The following is a 27,110-nucleotide window of genomic DNA, read 5'->3' as shown; positions in this document are numbered from 1 at the left end:
CACATGACGTATTACTCTGTAACATCCTATACTGAATTGAATAAAAAAAAATAATAATAATTCCAGATTCGCTCTATGTGTGTCTATGTAGTTCATCATTCTCGTGTTCATGGGACGTTTACCACTTCGGTGAAACCCACGAGCACGGGTATGTTGCTGACAAAACCTAGAAACATTTTCGGGGCCCAAGGGACGCAACTATGCAACTCCCCTCACAGGCTCGGAGCGTTGGCCACTATGAATAACCTTCTTCAAAACAGCTTGCAATTTTCCGATAAGCTAAATGCATGTTTTATATAACTGAATGACTGGAGCTTTCCTGGTACATTAATATTATTCGAATGGTCACAAAGAAAGTGATTCAATGTGCTCTATGCATGAATGCATTTAGATTTACGAGACGTGGTCAAAGTTCACACGTAGGAGGTGTAGACAAATCCCCTTTACAACATTACGTGCACATACCAACCCTGCACTCACCGCCGCTGGCAGAGTACCCCGTAGGGTGAGTACTGTTAATTGATCTTAAGTTTGACAATGTGTAACACGTGACAGTGTCTGTCAGTACGATGGTGGTAATCTTGTTAACCCATAATTTTAATTCACTTTTGTCAACAAAGTGCCTTACTGACAGATTACGTAAGTTTTTTCTATGACACACACCTCAAGCAGACTATATATAACGCCAACATATTTGAACTTCCTCATTCGTTCCATGTATGTGAATCCGCATATCCACACATGAGCACACTGCCATTTTTGCAATACAGTAAACTACGGTTATAACGAACACGCTTATAACGAACTGACGGATATAACGAAGTACTTTTGGGGTCCTGTCTATTTGCTGTAAATATTCCGTACATTTGCTTATAACGAACTACGGTTATAACGAATTAAAATTAGTGGTCCCTTTGAGTTCGTTATAACCGTAGTTTACTGTAATTGAATCAAAACGACTTAAAGCCATGATGTTTTTTTGGACATGCATGGTAATGTTCATAGGTGTTACTCAACCACGTGTTACGACACATTTGAAACGGCTCACAAGTGCAGACTTGCAGATTGTGCTCCGTGTTTATTGTGAAGGTCCTCTTGTGTGATACACTTCGTTTCACAATTAGGCTCAATAGTGTGGTTGCGTGAGTAGTGACAGAAATTTGTCAATAAGAATTCATCCGCAGGTAAGGGAAATTTCATATATGTATTTAGCGAAAATTGCTTTACAAAGTGCGCTGATTTCAACGCCACGATCTATGCAGGAAATCTACACCAGGGCCCCGTTCCACAAAACGATCTTAGCGCTAAGGTGATCGAAACTTCCATACTTTAACATGGACTTACGACAATCATTGCAGTAAGATCGCTTTGTGGATCGGGGCCCTGCACGTAAAACATTGTGTGGGGCACAGTGACCAGTTTTGTCACGCACATATAGAAGTTATTGTATCACTCAGTATCGACCTTCAAACGGTTACGGCAGTATATCTATGTGATAAGATAGGTCATGTTGACCTGAAACTACATACAGGTGGATGCATGATAATAGTTTGATCACAATAGTAATTTGTTGGTTGTTGAGTGTGTGGATTGTCTGCCCGGAGAGCGGAAGGTCGGTGGTTCGATCCACTGGCCGCGTCATACCGAAAGACGTTAAAGATGGTACTTGTTCTTTCCGTGCCGCCGTTCGGCATTAAGGGGTGAGGTGAAATGGTATTTAACGTCGCGTCCAAGATAATTGCGCTTATATATAGCGAGGGAGAGAGAGAGAGAGAGAGAGAGAGGGAGAGAGAGAGAGAGAGAGAGAGAGAGAGAGTGCGTGTGTGTGTGGCTGTTTGTAGTATTTCGGACTAGCTCACTGAGATACCATGCCGCAGTTTAACATGAATACCCCACTCAGACACAGTGTACTGGCTCCGAGCCGACCAGTCCTTGTTTTAGCCCCTTACTGCCGAGCGCCCGACAGGGTAACAACAAGTACCATCTTTTAACGTCTTTTGGTATGACACGGCCGGGGATCAAACCCCGGGCTTTCCGCTCTCCGTGAGGCGATCTCGGCATTAGGGGAATAAAATAAAACAAAGACTAGTCGGCTGGGAGTCAGTTTACTGTGTCTGAGTAGGGTATTCATGTTAAACTACTATGTTAGTGGGCTAGCACAATAAACAGACTTAAGTCTAGACTTGTCCCAGCAAGCGCTTAGCATGTGTGCATGCACGTTGCTATATCCTGAACCGGAAGAAAAAACACAAGGCCGTTTCACCTCACCTGTTAAGAGTGTGTTTGTGATCAGTATTAGTTACTTTGAACAGCATGTCAGCACCACCAAAGAGTGAACGTTGTATTGCCATCTCAAATTACCGCCTTGTTCATGAGTTGAACAGATAGGGTCAGGTGGAACGGGTTGTTACTGTTTGTGACTTGTTCTGTTTGTAAGTATTTGTACTCCGGCAGGGTGGATTGACACTCATGATCTTATCAATGTATGAAAGGCCTTTAGTCTGTTCAACCCGGACGCGAGTGTTTAGGCTTGTGCATAATGCAGTTGGGAAATTGTGCAGTGTAAATTGTAATGAAATGTGCCTTTGCTCTGCATGCGTAGCCTATTTATGACAGCGGATGTCAAATCTAGGAAAATAGATAAAGTTCCTGTGTGCATCATTTTAACATGATTTTGTGGAATCCAGCATTCCAATAGGTCCGCAGTACCATAGTCCATCATTGTTGACAGTGTGTACAGCGAATGTTGCATCCATTGTTTATGTAAATAAATCATCAGTCATGGATTCTAACATCGACAACGTTGCCAATTTTGATTTGCAAATGTACGATAATTTCAGGGTAGTCCTAACAATCGCCTTATCGCCGTCCACACAAATCTTTCCAACACAGTCAAACAATCTATGGACAGTACTGTGGCAAGGAACAAAGCGTTCCGCCAGTACACTGACGAGTTCCTCGTTCAGAGGGAAGGCAGACTTCATCGAGAATAAACTAATCATTTTATCAGTTGTGTTGTGAGTGAGTGAGTGAGTGAGTGAGTGAGTGGGTTTGGTGTAACGTCCCTTTGAACAGTATTTCAGTTACATTAACGTGCAAACAGGGATTTCAGCCCACCATCATACATGTAGGTTTCTGGCAAGCACATGGGACGCGACTCTGCACAGCTAATTACAGCGCCTTAGACGATTTCTTTAAAGCTATGCATTTTCGTTAAAGCACTGCATTATCAAGCATTTGTTAAAATTAAGATTAATTATTAAAAGGTTTATATAGTCTGATTTTTCAACAGTATATTTGATTTGCCGTTTACTGTGCAATTATTTCCAACTTGTTTTGTCCAGCTGTAGTGAGTGAGTGAGTGAGTATGGTTTTACGCCGCTTCTAGCAATATTCCAGCAATATCACGACGGGGGACACCAGGAATGGGCTTCCACCATTGTACCTATGTCAGGAATCGAACCCGGGTCTTCGGCGTGACGTTGTCCAGCTATAACACAATTACCTTAGATAACTGAATTGGCATGGTACTGGTATGCTCTATGGAGCTAAACTTAAAGGTGTACATCTGACGAACGAGCAAGTATGCGTCCGTTGTTTATATGTTACCGATAGCATAATCTCCTCGTTGACCGAGCCGTGAGCTCTGATGTGCATCTTGACTCTTCCACTCCCTCCATTGCAGGCCCGTGTCCAGATTCACCAGAGGTCACGAATCTTTCAATGGTAAGTGGCCTTTAAAGATACATTCTCATAACACAAATATTTAACGTTTTACATAACATATTAGTATTAACTCCCCAGGCTTCATGATAGCACAACATGATGCACTGAAGCTCAACGTGAGTATATTGAATGCAACTTTGAATTATTATTTCAGTCATATAAGGACCTGACAGTTTTATGTTGGCTGGAGTGAGCTTGGAGCGGGTGGGGTGGGCTTGGGGTGGGCTTGGGGTGGGCTTGGGGTGGGCTTGGGGTGGGCTTGGAGTGGGCTTTGGGCGGAGGGGGTGGGCTTGGAGTGGGCTTGGAGCGGTCGGGGTGAGATTGGAGTGGGCTTGTGGTGGGCTTGGAGCGGGTGGGGTGGGCTTGGGGTGGGCTTGGAGCGGGCTTGGAGCGGGCTTGGAGCGGGTGGGATGGGCTTGGGGTGGGCTTGGAGTGGGCTTGGAGCGGGTGGGGTGGGCTTGGAGAGAGTTTGTGGTGGGCTTGGAGCGGGTGGGGTGGGCTTGGGGTGGGCTTGGAGTGGGCTTGGAGTGGGTTTGGAGCGGGTGGGGTGGGCTTGGAGTGGGCTTGGAGCGGGTGGGGTGGGCTTGGAGTGGGCTTGGAGCGGGTGGGTGGGCTTGGAGTGGGCTTCGAGCAGGTGGGGTGGGCTTGGAGTGGGCTTAGGGTGGGCTTGAGGTGGGCTTGGGGGTGGGCTTAGGGTGGGCTTGGGGGTGGGCTTGGGGGTGGGCTTGGGCTAGTATGTGGTGAAGCCAGGGGTGGTGCAGGCCTTAGACGTTTACCAGCATTACTTAGGTGAATCGCACGAGCACCGGCTAGGGGCTGGTAAGAAACATTATCGGGGAGAATCTGGGATTCAAACCCAATATCTGTGCAGCTATATGAGCATTGAAATCGTCATGATCAGAAAATCAAACTATTTCATATGAGTGATACACTGTTTAATGTATTGGACTAAAGTTACTTATGCCATTGCGTTATAATGATATTTCTGGATTTGACTGGAGCGATGGATACAATCTGTGAAACCCATTTCTTGTGTCCCCCGCCATGATATGGTTAGAATATTAAAACCAAACAAACTCACTTTGGAGTTATACTAGCTCTTAAGATACATGTAACAGAGTGCCATCTGAGAAGGGCTTCAGCAATTCGCCCAGCCTATAACCTCCTCTTCCTCCAGAAACAGTTTCTCAGCTATGGTATTCATACTTCATCACATTTGCATGCTTAACATGACATATCAGTCGTATGATTCACATGCTAAAAATATAACAACTTCGACCTATTTTTCATTATCAATGAAACATAACAACTTCAATCGATTTATCATTATCAATAAAACATAACAACTTCGACCGATTTATCATTATCAATAAAGCATAACAACTTCGACCGATTTATCATTATCAATAAAACATAACAACTTCGACCGATTTATCATTATCAATAAAGCATAACAACTTCGATCGATTTATCATTATCAATGAAACATGACAACTTCGATCAATTTATCATTATCAATGAAACATAACAACTTCGATCGATTTATCATTATCAATGAAACATAACTACGATCGATTTATCATAATCAATAAAACATATCAACGTCGACCGATTTATCATTATCAATGAAACATAACAACTTCGATCGATTTATCATTATCAATTAAACATAACGACTTCGATCGATTTATCATTATCAATGAAACATAACAACTTCGATCGATTTATCATTATCAATGAAACATAACGACTTCGACCGATGTAACATTATTAATAAAACCTAACAACTTCGATCGATTTATCATTATCAATAAAACATAACAACGTCGACCGGTTTATCATTATCAATAAAACATAGCAACTTCGATCGATTTGTCATTATCAATAAAACATAACAACTTTGATCGATTTAATATTATCAATAAAACATAACACCGTCGACCGGTTTATCATTTACAATAAAACATAGCAACTTCGATCGATTTGTCATTATCAATAAAACATAACAACTTGGATCGATTTAATATTATCAATAAAACCTAACAACTTCGACCGATTTATCATTATCATGAAGCATATTCGGTTGTCATTTCCTGTCCCAATTACGTGTAATAAATGAATCTATCAAATGCTCAGTGACGTCGTTATTCTCTTTGAAGAAAAATGATAAAGTTTGGAAATAAGCAAAGCTGTTTTCTTCACTTATAATTGTGGTTGAAACGGATGAGTTCCTCAGTCTAACAGGTTTATAGTTCAAGGTCTAAACAGAACATTTCTAAGTGAGTGTGTATGTCTCAATGAAAACGTATCCAATATCAGACCAATTATACAAACCGTATTATTTGCCACATTAGCTTATAATCCATAGATGTGTATTGACATATACATTATAAAATATTCTAATTGCATTAAATGATAGGTAATGCCGCACATACAGGATTGTATATGCCTTAAATATGAAACGTCAAAGCCAGAGAATACCCAGTCTCCTTTATCAGATAAAACCGAATCCATTGGTTGTAGAAGGCAGAATAGCGGTGAAAATTATATTAATGGATCCCTGAAAATGAATGACGACACCAGGTGTTCCTGAAAAGGGTAAACATGTCATTGTTACACACCTATTTCACATGTATATCGCATACATTTTATTTGTCAATGATTATTATTGATCGCTTGACACACCGGTCTGTTTGACGTACGTTATAAAATGAATATCTGTCAACCATTCAAACATGGTTCGAAACGAAGGATGGTGGACTATCTTTTATTCCATGTGTTTTCTTTCAAAGCTAAAGAACATTCCTTTGTTTACTATACCAGCTGTAAGTTGTCTTCAGTCCCGATGGTGCAAACTTGAGTCAGGTTTTTTTTTTCCATCTAATCTATATATATGATGCAATAACCTATACCTTTTGTACGTCTGAAATTATATAGCTCTCTTGTATGACAGAAAACACCACACATTTTCTATCTCATTTAATCATGTTTGGAATAGGTGTAAATATTCCTGTCATTTGCTATTGAAGCAGCTCCGACATGGTCATGTTTCACATTAATTTCGACCCCTGAAGATCCGGGGTAGAATAGGTCTTCAGCAACCATGCTTATCGTACAAGACGACTTTGCTTGTCGTTAGAGGCGACTAACGGGATCGCGTGGTCAGGCTCGCTGACTTGGTTGATGCATATCCTAATAGCGTAGATCGATGCTCATGATGTCAATTACGAGATTGTCTGGCCCAGACTCGATTATTTACAGACCGCAGTCATAAAGCTTGAACATTGCTGAGTGTGGTGAAAAACAACAAACAAACAAACATAGCTATTTACTCTATATTCCTTTAATTACAATAGGAATACACGAAATTAATATTATGCTTTTTATGGCAATCCTAATATTTGGCTTAGAAAGACGTTGTTGCATATGCCCAAATCCTTTTCTATAGGTGATGCCAATTCCCATCCTGACTCCTCAACACGAAGGATTAAATAAACATGAACTAGTTCATACAGTGCCCACAATTTGTTTATATCATTCGGTTAACAACAATAAGTTTTAAATGTCAATATTTTTAAATGTTTGAGGCCATTATGATGCATACTGTGTCAAGTAAGGACGATGTGAAGTAACATACGTGGAACGTTTTGTATATGCATAGAATACAATGCTACCAGTAGGGCAGTAATTGCTCACCTGTTTTGCGAACATCATTTTTCACCATTCGTCATGTAAGTGCACAACGCTACGAGTGGATGCACGTACATGTTGGTCTTTCTACACATAAAATACGTTTCCGTTTATGTGCTGGATAAACAAAATATGAACACCAACAAGCTTTGAATTAAATTTTACTACTTGAAAGAAAAACGTTTTGACATTTTAATTAAAAACAAACGTAAAAATGACCTTCTGTCAGCTGTTAGTTTATATGTACTCTAGGAACATAATTATGATATATAAGTATGGCCTTGGTAGCATTTACTACATTTATTAAACAGACAACATTCGCTATTATTTACATTTCTCAAACATATCGCTAAACTTTCTTACTATGAAGTAATCTGACAAATATGTTTTAAATGTACATAGCATTTTGAGATGAGGCCAACACATTGGGATCTTATTATCTTAATAATAAGAGGCATTTGTAGCCAAGTGGGCGCCGTAATTCGATAAGCAGAGCCGCTTGCATCAATTTGGGGGTGAGACATTTAGGCAAGAAGTAGGATCCCATGGGCACAAATTGTGTTTCCCTTCTTGCTGATCTGGGGTTTTGTAATGCAAATGAATTATTCTGAATTTCTGCTCGGAATGGCAAAGTTCAACACAAGGTAATCTGACAAATAAGTTTAACTTGAGCTTCAGGTATGTTAATGTTCATGAAACCATCAAAAAGAAAATTCCTTTCCACTAATTTACCCCACCCCACCTTGCTTTGAAGCAAGACTCGGTTATCGTGAGTAACGTGGAAAATCTTTACCACTTCAGGCTTTCCGCCAGATTTTAAGCGGGCATATTGTGTTATCTCTGTTAAAAACGGCATTACACACAAATACAAGCAGCAAAAACATTTCCATAATCGTAAAAAATCCCTACTTAAAGATTCCATGATTACCTCTATATCAAAACATGGTATTACACGCACGCACACACACACACACACACACACACGCACACACACACACACTCAGTTCGATGCGCAAGCACAATTTCTGAGCAACATGACATTTTTAAGGATGTGTCAAAGATAAATTTCCTTTGAGAAATGTTGCTCAGAGAGGCTGAATATTTTAATCTTCTTGCAATGGTGTTTATAAGTTTTTATTTTCAGGATTTGAAAGGAAGATGGCTATGGTTCATGTTGACTTTGGTGAAAGTGATAAGTAAGTTTATTATCTTTTTTCTGAGTGCGTTATTGCTAAGACACACAAATCTCGCTCGAGGTTCTTATAATAATATTTTTAACATTGATCTGGTTATATCGTAGCTGCCATTGTAAAAATGTCTTCATTGCTATCAAACATTTATGGCCATGTTCCCAAATAGCATTTGAAACGCATGAATCTTTAGAGCAAACTTAAGCAAACATGCGTTGCGACTTCATTAACTATTTTGATATTAAATGTATCAAGTACCTCTAACCGTGTCAGTATGTTGCTTCACTGTATTCCAGTCATCTGAGGTTCCGCAATATGCTGGGCATGTAAGAAAATTATGATTTGGGGTTCGAATCTCTGCACGCGCTGATTATGTTTCTAGGTTTGTCAGAACCCTACTCGTGCTCGTAAGTTTTTATTGATATTTAATGACATCACATAAAAATAGTTGATTCTTTAAGATGAAATACGGGAAAGATACTTATCACATATACGACTTATCTCCACCAATAAAACGCACAAGACATGCGCCCAATTCTACACTCACTCATTGTGTACCTCTTCATGACAGATGATAAGCCCACATTATGATAGTCCCCACATTATGATAGTCCCATATTATATGTTAAGGCTTATGTTAATGCAGCTTTAGTACCACGTTTGTTTTCCGAGTTGTTTTATTTGAAAAATTACATGTTTTACTATAACGTTGCCAGGTTCTCAACAACTCTGCCCACACCACTGTCTACAATGTGACCTGAACATGAGATGCTTGAAATGCGTTGATGGATATTACGGAGAGCTTTGCAACATACCGTGCGATCCAGTGTGTAGAAACGGGAACTGCAGAATCGATGGGTCTTGTCATGATATAATTGAAAGAGGTTTGTATACTTTACATTAAAATGTTCTATGTCTGTAGTGCCAGCTGGATGATAGCACGCAGCAGCAAGTGACCGACAAAATAGTTCCGCTGTCGCCATTGTATGCTTATCTCAATAATTTACTCCTTTATACTCGCAAATAATGGGCCCATTCAGAAGTAAATAGTCAATCATTGTACATTTTCACACATTAACCATGCTTCAGAAATTGTTTTAGCGGGTGTTTGATCACTGACTGCCATCGTCTTTCAATGTTACCCCCCATGTAGTTTGAATGTTTAGTTCCTCAGTTTCATCATACAAATAACACATGGAACATGTATGAAATATTGCTACAGGCAGCATTAAACCCGTCTCGCCTGTTATCCACAATTACCACAGCTACCTCCCCCTTCACGCGCAACGGCAGCCTTATCTCAACGGTACATACAAGTAAGTCAATGTGTCCGGCGATGTTTTAGGTCATTTCCAAGGTGGCCCTATCTCAACGGTACATACAAGTAAGTCACTGTGTCCGGCGATGTTTTAGGTCATTTCCAAGGTGTACTACACACCTTCCTCCGGGCTACATCATTTCTTGACAATGTCTTGAAGTCACATTAACTTCCGTTTCAATCTTAACAATGTCCCAAGTGAGCAGTGACTGCAACCATGCTTCTTAATTCGATGCTTGGGGGAAGGTAACGTACATAATCCGATATAAACATTTCGGCGCGCATTATGCTTCACGTTTTGTTTGTGTCAAATGACATTTAACACATTAACATATTATTATAATCACATTGCATCTTATTCAATAAAGAAGAGTGAGTGAGTGAGTGAGTGAGTATGGTTTTACGCCGCTTTTAGCAATATTCCAGCAATATCAGGGCGGGGTGATAAAGAAAACGGATATTACCGACACTAAAAAAACTAAAAGTAAGAGCCACTGGCTGTCACATTAAGCTAACACTGAACTACCTTGTTTTATGTAAGCACTGGTCATAACATTTAATGTCATATAATTTCCATTATAAGACAATACAAGCGTAAATAGAAAAGATATGTATATCCACCATCTGTTGTAGATCAGATCATGGTTAGGCACAGAATTGTGATAACGTTAGCTATTATGTATGGAATACTGTAAGTGACATTCTCGCGATCCCGCATTCTCGCGATCTCGACTTTTGAAATATGACCAAACACGAGAATGCGAGATCGCGAGGAAATGAAATGACCCATTCTCGCGATGTTTGGCTTTTGTTGCCTATTTTGACAACCGAAGACCATTGCTTGAATGCGAGATTTTGCATCATGTCAAAAGTCGCTTTCTCGCATTGTCAACTTTTGACAAAAAGTGCTATGTACCAAAAACACGACAGTGCGAGATCACGAGAACGCGAGATTTTGGCGATTTCCGCGATCTCGCATTCTCGTGTTTTGCACATATTTAGCTCGTTTCCAAAAGTCGAGATCGCGAGAATACGAGATCGCGAGAATGTCCCTTACAGCATTCCATAATTATGACTTTCGCAGATTATGCCTGGACGTATGAAGAATGCAACTGTCTGCAAGTACTAGTCAATTATGCAATATTTTAGTATTTGATGTCTACCTCGGACAATGACGTCATATTTATTGAGTCATAATACCTTTCGATGGTTTTAACGTCCGTCATAATAGGTCTGTCTGGAATAATTTCTGGAAGACTGACAGCAAAGACACCCCCTAATGTTTGCTTGCAGAGTAACTGTGCTACACATATGTAAATAAAATGACAAAAGCCTTTCCATATCGAATAGAAATCTCGAATGTATGACTATATCATGAGCATGAGTTTGTGAATCAACATCAAGTAGTCATGATGCTAGGTGTTCGCGAAAAGATGAGCGTATCCTGCAACACCGGGGGCACCCGTCACTAACACACGTAAAGGCAAGTCAATTGTTCACCTAAAAAACACGGGAACAAATTGTACAAGTCAAAATAGGGATTTGCACCGGACATAATATATTATGTCTACATATCTTCAATAAAACGTTTTGAAAGCTTCACAGAGGCAGTGAATGTTGTAACGTTGATCAAACAACTTCTGAGCATACATCGTATGACGCTTTTCGAAATCTTGGCACAAAGAGCATGCTCGATTGTATCTCAACATTTGCGAAATGTAAACACCAAACGTTTGAGCTGCTGGAATATTGCTTGACATGAAGGGAAAATTGACAATCGGAAAGTTGAAGTTACCCCTCTTGTCATACTGTCTTGTCACTCTTAATCTTTATGTATAAATCAAAGTATGAAACAGATGAGGCGGTGTCACTGGTCTCCTTTATTTCTAGTTCCGATGGGTAAATCGGTGGAAGGGAATTGTCTATTTAATTGTTATTGGACTATATCAGATCCTCTATATTCCTGAAGCTTAAGTTAAACTTCTTGGCCAAGTTACTTTGATTGGACTTTGCCAATCCGAGCAGAAATTCCTATTCATATGCATAAAGAAACTAATCCACAAGAAGGGGATAGCAATTGGTGCCCATGGGGATGCCTATTTCCTGCCTTAATGCCTTACCTCAACTTTTACGTAGATGTTATCAATGGGGAAGTCCAGCATTTCACATTTTGTTTTCTAAGCAAACTCTCTTGAATGCTCACATAGTACAAAAACTGCCCGGAGAAAGAAAGTATACATTTGAACATTTCATTTGACGCACAAACATCAGAACGTCACCAGGCTGAAAACAGTCGCCGAAACCCTGCAAATTTAAGGTCTAAAACACTACTATGGTACCCATATGAACAATATCACCATCGAATAACCATTTCCTGTTTGTTTCCTATATTCTTCCCCCACCTGCGTGGATATTTTGTGATATTTCAAATGCATATTCTTTCTAAACAGGATGACATAATAATAATCATAGTTTTCTTCAGATGTTTGGAAGCTCATACGTATCCGAAGAAACACTGGTGTGAACTGCCACGACGCGGAGTGCACATGTTGTAAGCCGAACTACAGGGGATCTAACTGCCAGGTGCCCTGTCCCAACTGTAGGACGAGGTACATGTCAGGAGATTGCAAAAGGTACTGCGAAGCTGGCTTCTATGGTGATACTTGTGAAGAGAACTGTCCAGTAAACTGTGCACCGGGTAACGCGGGCAAACCTTTGTGTAAAAAAGACACGGGTGAATGCTCCAACAACTGCAAACCAGGTTCTTGGGGGGGAATATGCAACAAAACCTGTCCCACAGGCTGTAAGGAGAAGATTTGCCTTCCCGGAAGCGGCTCTTGTGTCAATTGCAGTGGTAAATACTTTGGCTCCACATGTGAAAAGAAGTGTCATGGCTGTAATGAAAGTTGTCACAGAAATGGGACATGCGTGCAAGGATGTGCAGATGGTTATCATGGTACACTGTGTAATCGCAGATGTGGAACTGATTGTGAAGACGACAAGTGCCGTCTGTATACAACAACCAAACAGATGATATGTTCGACCGAATGTCAGTACGTGCCAGCGTCAGATGACGTCACCGAAGACTGTGTAGCTGTAACATCGCCATCCCCAAATACTTCCAATGATGGTGAGTGTAATTATTAAGTTATCCCGCGATATGCCAAGGAGAGGCACGGGCCACCGAGCCGTTGGTGCCCGTGCCTGTAATAAAACAGAAGATGAGATTGGGTTAAATGGCCGAGGGTGTGCAGGTACTAGTGGGCTACTTAGCTGCTAATTGTATATACCAAAAATGCTACCGTTGCCATGGCCACGCGCGTGGCCGACGGCGATTGCAGCTAGCGCTGCTGGCCTGAGACTGCTACTGCTGTCCGGCCCCCACGGTAGCATATTTAAACGCTTCCATTGCTTGGCAACTCCCACGTTGCCAAAAGCAGCTCCACGCTGCTGGCCTAAGTCAGACTGCCGCTGCCCGGCCCCAGGTAGCCGGCCAAAGCAGATCCCACTGCCCGGCCCCATTAGCAAAACCATTGTGCGGCTCCCGCCGCGGACCCAACTGTCAGCTACCGCTTGACAAGACGACTTCCGCCGCCGGGCCCATATACGTGGCAACTGTTTGCCCCAACGTATGTTATTCTACGATTCCCCGGCTGAAAAGTCGGGAAAGACAAGGTTCCCACTGAGAAGCAGGTAACCCCGGAAAGGTTCCCGCTGAAAAGCAGGTAGCCTTAAGCACGAGTATTAATTTGGAAGCAAGTTAATTTGTTACTAGCAGTGTAGCCCACAAGAACCCCGCACACCTCGACATAGTTTATTGTTGAGACAGGTATTGCATATATACAGATATACAGCTATTAAGAAGTCATGTTTATTTACATATATCAGAATCGTTTAGAAGTATGTACATATATACAAGCGCTCTGAAAACCTATTTTACATATGTACAGGTTTATTTACATATATACAATCCGCTCTGCTGGTACCTGTAATAGAATAAACGCTGAAGAAAAGAAGTGATTAGCATTCCAGGTGAAGAGGACACGTCAGGCTGAAAAGGAAAGAAAAAGGAGTGGCAAGCTGGGTGGGTGGGTGGGTGGGTGGGTGGGAAAGCGATTAGATACAGTGACACACGTGTGTACTTGGGGAAGGGCTGCTCGCGAATGATGGACTAACAAAGGGCGGGATGATGCTTGCGCGGGATTATTCCCCGGGCACGGTGCCGAGTGGTGGCCCGGGGTGATTGAGTTACGAGGGGTGATTGGGTTACAGACGTAATTAGCCCATGGTTTGGATACGCGCGATAAAGTCATTTAGTAGTTAGTACTAAATGTAATTATCCCGCGATATGCCAAGGAGAGGCACGGGCCACCGAGCCGTTGGTGCCCGTGCCTGTAATAAAACAGAAGATGAGATTGGGTTAAATGGCCGAGGGTGTGCAGGTACTAGTGGGCTACTTAGCTGCTAATTGTATATACCAAAAATGCTACCGTTGCCATGGCCACGCGCGTGGCCGACGGCGATTGCAGCTAGCGCTGCTGGCCTGAGACTGCTACTGCTGTCCGGCCCCCACGGTAGCATATTTAAACGCTACCATTGCTTGGCAACTCCCACGTTGCCAAAAGCAGCTCCACGCTGCTGGCCTAAGTCAGACTGCCGCTGCCCGGCCCCAGGTAGCCGGCCACAGCAGATCCCACTGCCCTGCCCCATTAGCAAAACCATTGTGCGGCTCCCGCCGCGGACCCAACTGTCAGCTACCGCTTGACAAGACGACTTCCGCCGCCGGGCCCATATACGTGGCAACTGTTTGCCCCAACGTATGTTATTCTACGATTCCCCGGCTGAAAAGTCGGGAAAGACAAGGTTCCCACTGAGAAGCAGGTAACCCCGGAAAGGTTCCCGCTGAAAAGCAGGTAGCCTTAAGCACGAGTATTAATTTGGAAGCAAGTTAATTTGTTACTAGCAGTGTAGCCCACAAGAACCCCGCCACAAAGCACCAGAGTGCTACCCCACACCCACGGCCACGCGATACGCGGAGATAGCATTGTTGCCCGGCTTGCTTATGTACTGAAAGGAAACACTAACCTGTGGAGATAATATCCTTACTGGCGCAAAACGAGCGCCAGGGCATGCAATAAATTGTCCGTAAACACACACAGTCCTTTGTCACTGAGGTGGACGCCCTCCCAGGCGTACCATGTCTTGTCAGATGCCAGGATCTGGGGATGTGGCACTGTTGTACCGCCGAGCTCTTTGACTCGGTTTGTCAGTCGGCGGTTGATATTCTTCCGCATCCCCTCGATCTTTCGTGGATCCCTGGCATCGTGCCAGTAGCGCCTGGGCAGCATTGAGGATACGATGATCTTGGTGTCAGGAAGCTGGAGTTGTATCCGAAGGATTGATGCCACCATGTCAAGGTAGAGTTGGCTGCCTTTGACCGAGCACAGGTCGTTGGAGCCCTGGTGAATGATGAGGGCTCTGGGGCTGCGCCGTGTCGCCTTGACCTGTGCATCCAGAATGGTGTCCTTCCACCTCATCCCCCCTCGTGCCAGCCATAGCATCCTCGGTTGGTTCGGGCTGGTGCCCTTCAGGAGCAAGTACTGCCGTGCCCTGGCCATGTAGCTGGATCCCACCATCCAAACTGTAAACAATAAGAAGTGTAGTAAGTACCATGAAAGACTATTTGATTTAATTGTGCAACATTGAATTTGTTGGTAAGCGTATGTAAGCATTGTAGCAATCTGATTTCCACCTGCCGTATTGTTGTATGAGGTGTTCAGGCACCCCGTTCATGGCTGCTGATGTGGCTGCCCCAATGCGGAAGGAGTGCGAAGAATAGCAGGCCGTGTTTATGTTGCTGTGTGCTAAGGCCTTTTTTAGGAGTGCCTGGAATTGGTACCTTGTAACGGGGGAATGGTCAAAGTGGACGAATGCATGTTGTGGGCCGGAGGGGTGGGCGGGAGGGGCGCGCCTCCAGCTAGTGCTTGATGGCGACTACCGGACATAGCGGATTACCTGGTATAGGTGACATTGTAACTGTTGTCCCCATCCTGTACTGATCAGACTTTGAGTGTGGTAAATGGATTGAAAGCTGCTGGGGGTTGCCTGAGAAGCTTAAATTCTGGAAGGCGCAACCTGTTTTTGAGGGTCCAGTTTGGACGAGTTCGCTAACCCTAAAGAAACCGAAGAAGGCTGTGCAGTAGACTGCCTTGAACAGCCTGGCTTCATATGCTGATGAGCATACGTGAGGCAGATTGTTGGTTACTACCTGCAGCAGATCTGCAGTGATCGGTTTTCTGGTGTCTGGTCGGCCCGCTGATTTGTGTAAGCCGGTTACAATCTTGCCTACCAGGAAATGGTTTGTACAGTCGGTGAGCCCGTGGAATTTGTGGTGTGAAGACAGCGCTGCAATGTAAGTCTTGACTGTGTTAGGGGAGTGGTGAGTGACTGACAGATAAGCAATAAAGTTTACGACCTGATCCAGCGGGACTGGCCACACCTCTTGTAGCTGGTGTGCGGACCGGAACTGGTGCAAGGCATTGATGCCTGTTTGGTAAGTGGCCCATGTATTAGTAGACAGAGATTGTTGTAGGAGTCTGCCGGCTTCCTGCCTCAGATCAGCCATATGTTGCACGGGATAGGTGTGGGGTTCTGGTCCGCGGCTGGTGCTGCCTCTCGGAAGCGTTTGAGCTGAAACCTCGAGAGAGCATCGGCAATAGTGTTAGCAGTGGAACATACATACTTTGCCTTAAACATAATATTATATCGGAGACACTGCAGGATTAGGCGAGGGAGTAGGCTCATCACTCTGGGGGCCTTGGTTGACTGCTTGTTGATTATTGTTACGACGGCTTGGTTGTCGCAGTAAAAGAGGACCTTTTTGTTTGCGAGTTGCTTGCCCCAGATTTGGATGGCCAGTGTGATGGGGAACAGCTCCAGGAGCGTCAAGTCCCGTGTAGTTCCATCCGTCACCCACTGGGGTGGCCATGCGCCGTTAAACCATTTGCCCTGCATGTAGGCCCCAAAGCCGGCGCCACCCGCTGCGTCTGAAAACAGCTGGAGGAAATCGCTGTCCACCCATAGTTGGTCCTGAAACACTGAAATGCCGTTATAACTCGTAAGAAATGTTAACCACATTTGTAGGTCTTCCTTGACCCAGCTGGTAATCCTAATGTGGTGAAATGGTTGCTTACCTTTGCTAAGCAGATCGATTAGCCTGCGGCTGAATGCCCTTGCCATTGGTATAGCCCTGCGCATAAAGTTAAGCTTGCCTATGAGGGAATGAAGGGCCCTTTTTGTGACCTTGATGTTACCTGTTGACAGGATGTCTTGGATTTCCCTTGTTGCCTCCTTGATCTTGGGCTCTGGGATTCTGATCTGCATTCCAGCCCTAGGAATGTCAGTTTGGTTGTGGGGCCCACCGTCTTGTCGTGCGCAATAGGAACCCCAAGCTGTTCAAGTGTATTCACGCATCCGTTGAGGTTGTCTGAGCAGTGGCTGGTGCCTGCTGTGCCCCCCGTTAGGAAGTCATCCAGGTAATGCATGACCGGACACGTTGGATGATGCGATTGCATGCACCATTGCAAGAAGGTACTAAACGTTTCAAATATGGCGCAAGATATGGAGCAGCCAAATGGTAAGCATTTATCGAAATAGAACTCACCTTCGAATCTGATGCCTAGCAGCTCGAAATCGGATGGGTGGACTGGTATAATTCTAAAGGCCGACTGAATGTCGAATTTTGCTAGTAATGCTCCCTTTCCCAGTTGTTGCACCATCTGGGTAGTTTCATCAAATCTGGCGTACACAACGGAGCAGGCCTCTGTGTCTATGAAGTCATTTATAGATTTACCCCTGGGATAGGATAGATGGTGAATTAGACGGAATTCCTCCGCATGCTTACCCAGGTGCTGACCATATCCTGGCTGCTTCTTGGGCACCAGGCCTATTGGGGATACTTGGAGGTTGTCTAGGGGGGTGTCCTTGAAGGGGCCCGCCATCCTGCCAAGGTCGACTTCCTTTTGTAGTTTTTGTTTCACGTAGCCTGCCGTATCTTGGTGTGTGGCTGATCGCAAGTTTCGTGCCAGGCGACCCGTGCGGCTTCCCTGGAACTCGAGCTTAAAGCCAAAGCTAAAACCTACCCATAAATAATTTGCATCTCTGTAATTGACCCTAGCATATTGGCGTAACCAGGGTGCCATTTCATTGAGATCCACGGGGGAAGGGGCCATTGAATTTACCTGCCTTGCCGGCTGGTTTTCTGTTAGGAAAGGGCTGATTGGGCTTGTATGGGGTCGGTTGGACCCCATTCCCTCGAAAGCAGGTCCTAGAGCTATGGGAATGTTTGCCACACTTACCGCATTTGTGAGTGTACTTACAGTTGACCCTGCTACAGCCAAATTTATTGAAATCCCAGCATACCTGACTGGCGATGTCCCCCTGTACGCGTGTCATTGCGCCCCGTCCGCCTGATTCTGGTTGTAGTACCGGCTGTGTTACCATGTACTTCAGCCACAACTCCCCGTCGATGTTGTCCCAGCGTCGTGAGGGGTCCCTTGACATTCTCTGTCGGAATTGTTGGTCGTAGGTTGACCAGGCACCCCCCCCCCCCCCCGAATCGAAGTGCCGCCGTTCTTATGGTTTCCATATAGGACAGCAACCCCTGGGTTGTGCGGACCTCGGAGTGCCTACTAACGTAAGTACACATGAAAATGTGGAAAGCTGAAGTCCAGCTTGCCAGGGACAGGCGCTTTGGTTGCTGTTTTATTGGTTTAAAAATTACCTTACCTGAGGAGTCATACGCCATGGTAATCGTACCGTCCTCGTGACTTCCCTCGGTGTTTGGTAGTATTGTGCCGAGGTCGACATACTCGCCACGCCAGATTTTTTCCCTCACCTGTTGTTTGACGTGCGCGTCTATTCCGTCCGCACGGAAGGAAAGGGAATCCCCGTATCCGGCGATGTGATTGGCTGGTGCCGCGTCACCGTCGGCCTCGTTGTGCGCATCGGGGATTCTCCCTATGTTGGGCGAAATGGCGGGAGAACTAAAACCAAGCCTTACCTGATGGTTTGCGCTAACCGGGCCGGGCGCTGAATGTTCCAGCAACTGGAGTATTTCCCAGCTGCTCGTTTACCTGGGTAGCCGAGTTGGCAACCTGCGCGGCATTTACAAGCTGCGCCGATTGTACGTTAATTCTGTTGCCACCTTCGATATTTCCGTAATTGGCAGACTCACCATCAGCTGTTGTCTCCTGTACAATGTGTACTCCCGGGGTTTGTCTTCTGGTTGTCCTGGCCTGCTTGGCTCCCCTCACAAGCTTGTGGTTGACGGTTGCTCTTCTCTTGGGAGGCATCACGAAAAGTCGGGGTGGTGAGTTGGTATTCCACAAGCGTAAATTGTCCCGAGGGTGAAGTTCGGGAGTAGAGCGGAATAAATGCGATACGGCGAGTGCTGAAATAGATGGTATTCAAAGCGTAATCGGCGAAACGGTCGCGATTGTGTAAATGCGATACGGCGAGTGTTGGAATAGATGGTATTCAAAGCGTAATCGGCGAAACGTTCGCGACTGGGTACAAAGGAAACGTAAAATGGGAAAGCGATTGGATACAGTGACACACGTGTGTACTTGGGGAAGGGCTGCTCGCGAATGACGGACTAACAAAGGGCGGGATGATGCTTGCGCGGGATTATTCCCCGGGCACGGTGCCGAGTGGTGGCCCGGGGTGATTGAGTTACGTGGGGTGATTGGGTTACAGACGTAATTAGCCCATGGTTTGGATACGCGCGATAAAGTCATTTAGTAGTTAGTACTAAATGTAATTAATTCAGTTTGGTATTTACAACAGTGGCTTAACGACAAACTCATGTTACAGACCAAATACCAGAGATATGCTGCAGGGGGATGTGCATTTGTGCACAGTGTGACGGCGTAAACTAATTCAACACATGTAGCAAGACGTGCAGTCAAGCAAAATATTAAAAGATCATCGATATGAGCATCTCGTGAGCATCCGATGAACAGGGGACTGCAGTGGAGTACTTGATCTGTGTGTGTTCATCAATATTTATAGTGTAACTGACGAGCAAACGTTCCATCACTGCTTTTTAACTGCACGGATTATGCAGATCAATTGTCAGGATTTGACTATCATTGAATTAGTTTATCAGTAACAATGCTCTTTGGGTGCATAGATAAATACATGCAAATATGTGACATGGACCTCCGTTTTCTAAGTGTGTACGACTCCCCATTTTTGCGTACACAGGATCGATTGATGTAGTTGCAGTTGTGGTACCAGTCATCATTATCCTCGTCATCATCAGCGCCGCCGTGGTGATAAGTACAGTATGGTAAGTACTGTTTTGTCATCATGGATGTATACGTAATTGTATTATAAGTATAAATATAGAGGTAAAGTTCACTAGTTTACAATGGCACATATACAATGAATTTCACAAATTAACCACATAACAAGAATTGCTCTCCTACCTTTTGATGGAAGTGTTAATTATTTTATAATTTGTGGTAATTCTGGCTCAACTTGGTAGTTTGTCACACTGTATTTAATGTATATTGTATCTTCAGGTAAGAGTCATACTTAGTATCTTAATTTTGGTTGATCACGTAAGTAAGTAATTGGTGATGTGTTTTTGGAAGCATGGCGTTTAAATCTCTCCGTTGTATATTTAACCTGCATAGAGTGCGGGAAACACTAGGTCTCCGGGGATCCGCACCTGACCTGTTACGGTAGCGTAGCGTCACTCTCTGTTAACTGGAGACGAGATGTCGACATGTACAGGCGGATATGTAGGCGTTGTTTGACAACACCTGTTCACAAAATATAGAGGAACTTGAAGCAATTTAGCAACAACGCATCCTGGCCCTGAAGCATCCACTTCCCAAGAGGAAAGAAGGCTACGGGGCCTACTGGTAAGGATGCCATAGAAGAAATCATGTCCATGGATGTATTGTGGTGCAATACGGTGGGGGTCGGTAGACCTCTGACCCTCGGTTCCAGGAAAGATATGGACACCGTGCCATTCGTCTAGGGGTGCTGTAGAAGATATTTATTATGGATACCACTGTATATTACGGGATCCGTACAACGGTCGCTTGAAGATTTGGACATCACGGGGTTGAGCTTGGCCGGCGGTCACCTCAGGACCATGGATTACACCAGCCAAACCATCATCCGGATGACAATGATAATAGATCGGATTATGAATCAGTCCTCGGGAATTAGAATTTGTGTCATTCCTGTGCTGGGTTGATTGAACATATTTATCATAAAAAATATCATGCCCGGTTTAAAACCACGTTTGAGCTGCTTAAAGGGTTCGCCCAGAACACGGCCCCATTCTTCAGGTCTGTGCATATACATCTAGTCAGGTTTCGTGGATAAAAAGACGACTTCCTATCAGCAGATAATGACAGAAATCACTTTCAGCAGAACACGAATTTTGTTGTTGCAACTGGGGTTCCTGGTTCACTCAGCTACACAAGAGTATATTATGGGCCCCAGATGATCGATTTCTAAAGACCGGGAGCATAATTACGGAAGCAATGGATCATCACAACTGATCTCTTCGTTGACGGATGTCCCTGCACAATTTAACATACAGGGGAGAATTCTGCTACATCCTCTACAGTGGTCACTAAATCTGGACGCCTTGATACAGATCCCAACGAACCTGATGATGCAGCTGAATTGGATGGAATTGGGTGGAATCGCTGTCAGAATGCTATGACAGAAATTCTGTTTATGTTCAAGGGCCCTAACATCATCTATATACAGACGCCTCAAACTGTCAGGATGGGGAGCACACATGTATGGGTGGACAGTCCAAGGAGGCTGGTTGTCTCATGAAAAGGAGCACAACATTGATTGTCTCGAATTGAGAGCAATCTATCATGCACTTAAGACATTGAAGCATGGATTGAGACTATCTTCGGTTCTGGTGGCTTAGCATACATCCAGAGACAAGGGGGATCAAGAGTTTGTTAAATGGGATTATACTTTTTAAGAGCCTTCGCAGACAGAATCAGCTGTAGAATGGAGGTTAACATGTTGGCAGAAAATCTTTCCAGAAGGACATGATTAAAGGATGATGAAGGACGGAATTCTCCCTCCATTCGGTAGTGTTAAAGTGGATAACATCGATTTGGGACACCCTATATCTGGATTTCTTTGCCACTCGCCCAAGCAACAAACTCCCAGTTTTTGTCAGTTCACTTCAAGCCCTACAAGTGGACCCATTATCCATGACCTGGAAACCTGGACCGTGGTCACTTCCAGATAGAGTCTTTGGGAATTTGGATGACACATTTTGCGGCACCATCCTTTTTGACCAAGCAATCTGTGGTTTTCCAAGCTGTTCCCGCTACGCATGGAAGAAAAACTCAAACTGCCAGAGTGCTATGATGTTCTATAACAGCCCATATTAGACATAATTGTGGCAGCCTCGCGGATAGGATGCAGGCTTCCAGCTTATGCATGCACATCTACATCAGAAGCTATCGCGAGATCTTGGAGACCTTTTTCATCCGCCATTTCAGACAAGAAATGGGATCAGCAAGTGGCAGAGAAGAGGAAGACTGGGAAATGACAATGTAACTATACCTATCGAATTCTTTTGCAGGACAATAATGTTTGTCATAGTACAATGCAGAGATATTTTACGAGAATGTATGTCATGCTGTTATTTTGCAAACGAATGTATTCTTGTATTTCCCGAACGACTGCGAGAGCAAGGGTAATAAATGAATTTTAATACGAGTTTTGTAAAATCAATATGACACTCGTGTATGTGTCATAATTTATTTATTACCCATTATTTCTTAGGGGGCACCAGTGGCAAAGGTGTATGAGGCGCCGCGTCCCTTTGGCACGCCAGAAACCTTTTCTTGTGGGTTCGAATACCGGTATTAGGTTTGTCAGCACTATGTTCGTGCTCGTGGGTTTCACCAAATAGGTAAATGTCAAAGACCTGCACCACATATTTTCCTCCCACAAGAGCTGACATGCTTCAGGCATGTATGGAGTAATGTCGATGTCCAAGTTCTTGGGCGCACATTCTGGGAGAGATTTGATACATATAGAGCTCAAATGAAGTTCAGAAAGGTCTAGTGCACTTATCTCCCATATTCTAGCAGCTGAAAACATATCGAAAAGTAGGAAGGCTGTCTTCATAGATATATGACGAAAAGAAACCCATGCTAATGGTACCTCGATCAACACAGACAATACCACAGACAAATTCCACTTCAGAAATTCAACCATATATACTCAACACCAATATTTTAGTATATTTTTCAAACTAGTAAAGTTTGGTTTTCAATATTGTAGTACATGTATGAAATCAAGTCACAAAAACGCAACTCCTATAGAAAAGCATGCATTCCATGCAAAGGTTGACTTTTATGGAAGCCCCATACATTTCACTACCCAAGAATGGGTATAAAAAACATGTGCGTTAACGGGATTCCATATGCATTGTTTAGCATCGTGCTGACTACAACCACTCAGAAAAACAACAAAATTACGCAATTATTCAACCTTATGAAATGTCACGCCTGAGCGTCTGCGAGCCATTGGTATGGTTGAAGCAGGATAGAGTCAACGTGATGTTGCAAGACAATTTAACGTCCACAGAAACACCATTTGGTGTTTGTGGCAACGTTGGCAAGAGACGAATGCAGTCAAAGACCATCCTCGGAGTGGCAGGCCACGCGTTACCAATAATCGACAAGTCAACTGGATTCGAACAACACACCAAAGAAATCGATTCCAGCCAGCAACAGTGACTGCAAGAAGCATCCTTGGCCTTCGACGATCTTCACAAATCGTACGTCGCCGCCTCAGATGTGCAGGGATTGTCGCCAGAAGACCCGCCAGATGACTTATTTTGACAGGAAACCACCGTCAAGCACGTCTACAATGGTGCAGACAGCGTCTACGCTGAACGGCCATGCAGTGGGGACAAGTTCTATTCACTGACGAGTCTCGTTTTCACCTCAGCCACAGCGATGGACGGATTCGAGTGTACCGACGTCGAGGTGAACGTTACGTCAATCATTGTGTCATGGAAGAAGATCGGGTCGGGGGCGGCAGCGTTATGGTATGGGGTGCGATTCCAGCAAGAATCCAGCAAGAATCCGTTTGATAGTGGTAGAGGGAAATCTCAATGGACAGCGCTACCGCGACGAGATCATCGGTCCTGTTGTTCTACCGTTTTTGCGTCGTCATGGTCCAGGCACTACCTTCAACATGACAACGCCCGGCCACATATAGCTCGACTTGTTCAGGTATCTCTTCAACAAACAACGTGAATGTCATCCCCTGGCCGGCTCGCTCCCCTGATCTCTCACCAATCGAGTACATGTGGGTAGAGATGGATCGGCGCCTTCGACGTCAACCACGTGTTCCACAGACACTCAAGTAACTTCGAAACATGCTCCAGAAAATATGGACAGATATCCCACAGGACTTTGTGCGACGGCTGGTCCATGAGACGAAGATGTGTTGCTTGCATCGCAATCAGAGGTGGACACACACGCTATTGATTTGTAAATTGACATTTTGGCATGTTCATTTTTTTGTATGCAATCACGCATTTTCTGAAGTCAGTATGACAAATAAACCATTTGAACACTTACAGGAGTCTTTTATCTGTTGCATACCGAAATTGTTTCAGATTTGGCAAGAAACAAAACATTGCGTTAAATCTTATTCAATGTCACGGGGACTTTTGTTGTTCAGTATATCTTCTGGTAAAAAGGATCTCATCTCATTAAGTACTGGGTGGTTTCAGGACTTGACAGTTTAATGTATGGTGACCATTCGTAGAAATGTTTGAAGTATTTCATCTAGTAGATTCAGAAGAGAAGGATTTTGAAGACATCTACCCCAAAATATATATGCACTGTGAAAATTTTGAATCCAATATGGCTGCCAAATCATGTGCATTAAATGTCAAGCACCCAACGTAGCAGACACATGTAAAGTGTCACAGTAATTGGACCAGTGGTTGCGAAAATTACTTTTTTTTAATTATCTGCCATTAATCATAAGGCATAGCCTTGGGATTTTTGTTGTATCTGAAACCCAACTGTCATACGCATACAAAATTTGAACAGAATCTGGCAACTGGTTATTTTGCTATCGCTGGATCCATCAGTGGAATAATATAAAAAAAGAAATTACATAATCTATAATACATATAGGAGGAACACCACTGCGAGACTACCGCCTTAACCGCCTCTAAGGGATTGGGGCGATTAATTCCAACAGCCACAGCTTTGGAACCAGCCTTTTGATCATTATTGTCTGCTGGCAGTAGGGCAGATCAGAGGTTAACGACTGGTATTATAGGATCTGCAATTGATATACGACCCACCGGAAGTGATGACATAACCGTAGCGGAAACGTACCGGAAATAACGTCATCAGTTCTGGAAATGACGTCTTCAGAACAGGAAGGCAAACGAAATGGCACTATAGGAACCGGAAGTCAGGTCACAGGTGTGCGAATATACCGGTAGTTCAGTTGATTTCCATGGATTGTGCACATTCCTAACGTCTTCTGATTAACACCATATAAGGTGAAAAGACTAGGTCACTTTCTGTTATCCAAAGATTACTAGCTAAAGATGTCAGAGCCCGCCAGTCCCTCTTGTGTATTCTGGCAACTATGAAATGTAGGTAAGTTAATAATTCTAAGAATACTACCTCTGATTACTGAGGCGTTACATCACTCAACCTTCTTAATTATCTGCATCTTGGTAGAAATACTCAGATTTTGTGCAAGAGCACTTGGCAATGGAAAAGTATTATTCAAATGACTGAGTGTGAATAGCTGACAGTGAAGACGACTTTTGTTGACAGAAAAAATACAGAACTATTGGCAATAATGTAATAGAAGTAGTATTCTTAGCATGATTAACAATGATAACTAGTGTATATTAATTGATCTATTGACCAAGGTAGTCCTGCATTCAACCTGTGGGTATTGTTCAATATACTTATATGTATAACCTAATATTGTCAGTCGCGCTGGTTTACTTCAAGTGCGATGAATGCAGAAATTAAACGTCTCTTGGTTGGCATTTCTGACGAGATTGTTCAACTTACTATTGAATGGAATTAGATTCTATGGAACCTTGGCGCTGTGATTACCCTCACTTAAAAAATACATATAAGCCAAAGAAGGGATCTCAATCACTCCTTGATAAGGAGAAAATAACAGTCTTCATTGAGTTATCACAAGTGATATCAGAAATTATGTTCCATCATCCTCACGCAGAATTATCATATCAAGAAGTTTGGATGGGTATGCGTGATTACATTGTGCGTTTGTCCATTTAGGTAAATACGTGTATATGCCATCATTTGATATTCAAACTATTGTTTTCTCATGTATAAACATGAAAATATGATAAATTATTTCTCATGGAACCTACCAACACATTTGTACCTTTCAGCCTCCGGAGGAGAAAGCGCTGTTATTGGAGGTAAATCAGTTTAGATTTATTATACTCAGTTAGTGAATAAGATATAGACATATGGTGTTTTCAATGTAGAGCTCTGTCATTTGAACGTGAATCAGCAGTTATTGTTATGTGAACGTACTTGCCTAGATTTGTGTATCTAATGAAGGTTTGTAAATTTCGACTTCCGTCTACCCTACAATATTGTCTGACTAAGCTGAACAATATGTAATACCATCTAATGACAAGCATAGCCATGGCAAGCACAAGTGTTTAGCTATACTATGTATAACAATATCTGAAATAACCTGTGATCTTAAGCCATCTCAATCAGCTAAATGAATACACAATTATAACTCTGTAATGGTATGTGTCAAATTTTCTTGTCAGGTCAACCACAAAGAAAGACAGTTCTAGCAGCGAGAACCACGAAATGGACCTTTTGGGGTAACGCGTTCAATGATATCCCTACCAAAGGACGTTTATTTAGCTATACTCTCTGTTCACACTTCCGCGCAGTGATGACTTAGCATTTCGCCATTCCCACATCATAATCACGCGTTCGGACATTCCCCTTGTGTGTAAACAAACACGCTTATTGTGAGATATGAGCAGACGGACCTAATCGAAACCTTTCAGCACAGATTGTTCTGTTATTAATACCCATACGCTAATAAAACGGCGACAGTGAGGACGATGA

At 43.5% G+C, this 27,110-nt stretch overlaps 1 protein-coding gene and 1 pseudogene across 1 annotated transcript; one reads left to right on the top strand and one right to left on the bottom strand.

Moving 5' to 3' along the window:
* Positions 1 to 446: 446 nt before the first annotated feature.
* On the top strand, positions 447 to 26,861 carry LOC139450353 (scavenger receptor class F member 1-like). The gene is made up of 8 exons (XM_071232034.1): positions 447 to 505; positions 3,686 to 3,726; positions 8,561 to 8,612; positions 9,323 to 9,490; positions 12,407 to 13,054; positions 20,191 to 20,275; positions 26,405 to 26,434; positions 26,801 to 26,861. The coding sequence occupies exons 2-8, from the start codon at positions 3,724 to 3,726 to the stop codon at positions 26,859 to 26,861; spliced, it is 1,047 nt and encodes a 348-aa protein (XP_071088135.1). The 5' UTR covers positions 447 to 505; positions 3,686 to 3,723.
* Positions 17,196 to 19,520, bottom strand: LOC139450178 (uncharacterized; annotated as a pseudogene).
* Positions 26,862 to 27,110: the final 249 nt, after the last annotated feature.

The sequence above is a fragment of the Haliotis cracherodii genome, unplaced genomic scaffold (genome assembly GCF_022045235.1).
Source record: "Haliotis cracherodii isolate W230 unplaced genomic scaffold, xgHalCrac1.p SCAF_8, whole genome shotgun sequence".
Taxonomy (NCBI): domain Eukaryota; kingdom Metazoa; phylum Mollusca; class Gastropoda; order Lepetellida; family Haliotidae; genus Haliotis; species Haliotis cracherodii.
The sequence above is the reverse complement of the archived record's forward strand: the minus strand, read 5'-3'. Positions and strand labels throughout refer to the sequence as shown.